Genomic DNA, 3,725 nt, shown 5'->3' with positions numbered 1-3,725 from the left:
AAAAATACAAACAAACTAAAGAAATGGGAAGAACATTGATGTCAAACAAACGTGCATCCTCATTCATCCTGATTTTTTTTTGTGAACTCTACATCTTTTAGTCTCAAAACTATCTATGTGATGTGGTCTTTCTCTTATGTATTGCATCTGTAGCATCTCATTTCAATGACCAGCAGTAATCAGCCATCATGCTGATTTTTCACCTTCCCTGATACCTCCTCTCCATTTCACTGATGTCTTTATGAAACCTTTCCCCTTGTTCTTCGCTGACAGCACCAAGATTTTCAGGGAAATATTCAATATGTGAGTGTAAAAATGAACTTTCATGCTCATATTACAACCCAACTTTTTGAATTTATCGAGCATGTTATTGACGATATTTTCATAATTTGGGTACTTCTTGTTTCCTAAACATTTGTCAATAACATCTTTGAAGGCAATCCACACTTCTTTTCCAACTTTTCTCATTGTCCTTTCGATCTGTTCATCTGAAGTCAATTTCATAATCTGAGGCCTAACAAAAGTATCTTATTTAAGTTTCACTTCTGAAAGAACTGGAAATTGCCCACATAGATACATGAAACAGATGCCATCTTTGTCTAAGGCCTTTACAAACTGCTTCATCAAGCCCAGTTTTATAGGTAATAGGACTTTCTTTGTGTCAACCAAACTTTCACGTTCAATGTTTTTTGATCCTGGTATCAGGCTGACTCTATGTGGCCATTGCTTCTTTATCCAGTGCTGATTCCATGCTCTGCTGTCCCATTCACACAAAAAACATGGAAACTTTGTATAACCGGACTGTTGACTCGACAACATACAAAGGACTTTTAAGTCTCCCCAAAGTAGCCAACCGTATTCTTTGTATTTGACCTCATTAAGAAGAAGTTTGAGATTTTCGTATGTTTCTTTCAAATGATCTGATTGAGCAATAGGAACAGATGCATACATGTTACCATTGTGAAGAAGAACACCTTTTAGACTTCTTTTGCAGGAATCAATGAACAATCGCCACCCACTTCGTTCATAGACTGCATAGGATTTTACATTTGTAATATGTGACTGTATGATGCCTATAGGACAACAGCCATGCTCCAGAAACATAATTTAACCATGTGAAATGTAAGTGTATGGTAACAATACAACAACAGCCATGCCTAAAGTATAAGATTGAACATACAATATGTGAAATGAACATTTTTCTTCCTGAAGCGAATGGCAACATGCACCACACCATAGGAATACTTAGTGTATTCTGCAACTGCTTTAATCCAAAACAAAAATGATAAATTTTTTATCTAGTCTAGTTTACTTCAAGTGATAGATAAAGTTTGTTAATAAAGATATTTAGCCAGAACTAGTATTTGTAAATGTAGTATATTTTGTACATTATAAAACATCACAACCACATTGAGCTGAGAGAAACTTTGAGCTAGGTGACTGTTGAACTTAAGAGCAAGAATTTAATACACAATTACGTTTCAAAAGTTTACTTTATATATCTGAGTATAAACTTTACACACATACAAAAAAAAGGATCAACATAATACTTTACCATGAAAATAGTCAGCTAGGTCACCTCCATTGCAAAACTGTAAAAGCAAAAAATTGAGAGGGTCTTCAAACACACAAGCAATAAAACAGAAGGAAGCAATAAGTTAAAACATTACACTTACCACAAAACATACAAAAAACGTGTTTTAAGACCTACTTTGTAATTAGTTACCCATTTTTAATAAACAAATTATCCAAGAAACAGTTACAAATCATCATTGTAAAACTGTAAAAATATTACCCTAGTGAGAGTATATACTTTTAAATGTAATTATTGTCAACAAGAGATTAGAAAAATAAAAGTAAATTCTAAAACATTTACAGAGTACAGTTTAGTGAATTAAAACAAATACTCTACAACTATCTTTAAACTTTTGAATACTATACATGTAGTTATGCACATTCAAGACATGAATTTCTTTACAAATATGTTTTAAGTTCCATACATGAAGTGTAAAGAGAAAAAAACTGATTTAGCACACAGAAACTGCCTATCACAGGCTTAAAAAAAATTGGAATTTAGAGAAATTAAATGATCGTGCTAAGTATAATTATGAATTCTGTTACAGTGCCTTTTTTAACTTAAGATTTAACAGGCAGGTTTATAGCAACAATAGAAAAAGTGTAACAATAAATTTTTCCTTTTGCCCACCATTAAGAATACATAATCAGTTTAAAGCTATAAAAAGGCACATCAAATATTCATAATGGCATTAATATATCATGCTACCATATACATATTAAACATAAACTCACCAATGAAACAAAAAACATTTTATAAAAGTATGAAAATATTTCAATACAGAAACATCAAATATCCACTGCACTAAAAAATTGGAAGACTCAAGAAAGAAATGACACTTCTTATTTTGGTATTGTTCAAAAGAAAAATACAATATAAAGAAAGTACTTTTAACCACATCAAATATGCATTAGTTTAGAACAAGAGTGAACAGATAGAAACAATTTTGAGAAGTGATGACCATTAACTCTATAGCCAGAAAACTATGATCAAAATCTGGTCATTAACCTTCAAATCACTACCTTGTTTTTATATAGTTCATTACCAATGCATCATATTGACTAATTTTATGCCCATTGTAAAAAAGAACCGATCCAAAATAATAATAAATTTTCTATATAACATACACAAGGGACACCAGCAGTAATTAGGGGGATTAAATGCAATACTGATAGTAATTTTTTTGAAATATTTTTGTGTAACAGCTCATAAGTTGCAAGAAGTTAAGAATTACTTTTAATAATTAACAAAAAATAATTAACAGCTACATTCAACACGTGTAACAGATCAATAGCACACTTGTGTGTACATGTAACCTTTTCATGGTGATTGTTTAACCCTATTACCATGGGTACCCTTTACTGCACATGACACAAGGTTTTAGTGTATCACATTCAAAATTTTATTCAACTATTTTTTGTTTATATTATACAAATTAGAATATCATAAAATCTTAGCTAATAATCCATATTTTCATAGTATACAAGTTTTAAGTGTTTAATTCTACAAAACATTAAAAAAAATCCCAAATTTCCACTAGTATGACCCACGTGACACATTTTCTCTTAGCATGTCATCCTCCCTATTTTATTCACCACCCCTCGAAAAAGTACAAAATTAAACATAAATTACTTTCTATAAAATCACTATTGCTAGGCATACCATAATTTTTATAACCTTCAAATTTGTTTGATTACAGAGCTATCAAATACTAAATCAGACCCCTCCTGCCACACCCATTTGTCACATCCTCTCTTTCAGGATTTGTTAATAGTTCTCTCTTACGTTTCATTATATATTACCTATAATCAATAGAAAATCAAGGTTTTCATCTATCAAATGACATATTGTATAATGTTATGTTCTGAACATTTAGATGTCAATTTCACTCAGAGTACCAACATCTTTCCTGTGGGAAACTTAATGACTAGCTTCAATGAATTTGTAACGGTTCCTGTCATTATAGTTAGAAGGCCAGGAAAATTTTGAGAGGTAAGTTAATTTGTCTACTTTTTGCATGTTATTAGTCTATATTCTTTGGTGCATTATTTAATTAAATAAAAATTATTAACTGCATTACTATAATAACTAAAAGAAATCAGGCTTAACTGTCCTTGACAGTCGAGGGCAAGAAAAAAGAAGATTGGGT

General features: G+C 31.0%; 1 protein-coding gene across 1 annotated transcript in view; it reads right to left on the bottom strand.

The window, feature by feature from the left end:
* Window positions 1–3,725, bottom strand: part of LOC106463033 (serine/threonine-protein kinase unc-51-like) — a 149,148-nt gene that overhangs the window by 114,110 nt on the left and 31,313 nt on the right. The window contains exon 4 of the mRNA XM_013923003.2: window positions 1,556–1,592. Within this exon, the coding sequence (XP_013778457.2) occupies window positions 1,556–1,592 (37 nt within the window). The remainder of the gene's footprint in view (window positions 1–1,555; window positions 1,593–3,725) is intronic.

This window comes from Limulus polyphemus, unplaced genomic scaffold, assembly GCF_000517525.1.
Source record: "Limulus polyphemus unplaced genomic scaffold, Limulus_polyphemus-2.1.2 Scaffold1308, whole genome shotgun sequence".
NCBI classification, from domain to species: domain Eukaryota; kingdom Metazoa; phylum Arthropoda; class Merostomata; order Xiphosura; family Limulidae; genus Limulus; species Limulus polyphemus.
This window is presented reverse-complemented; position numbering and strand designations above follow the sequence as displayed.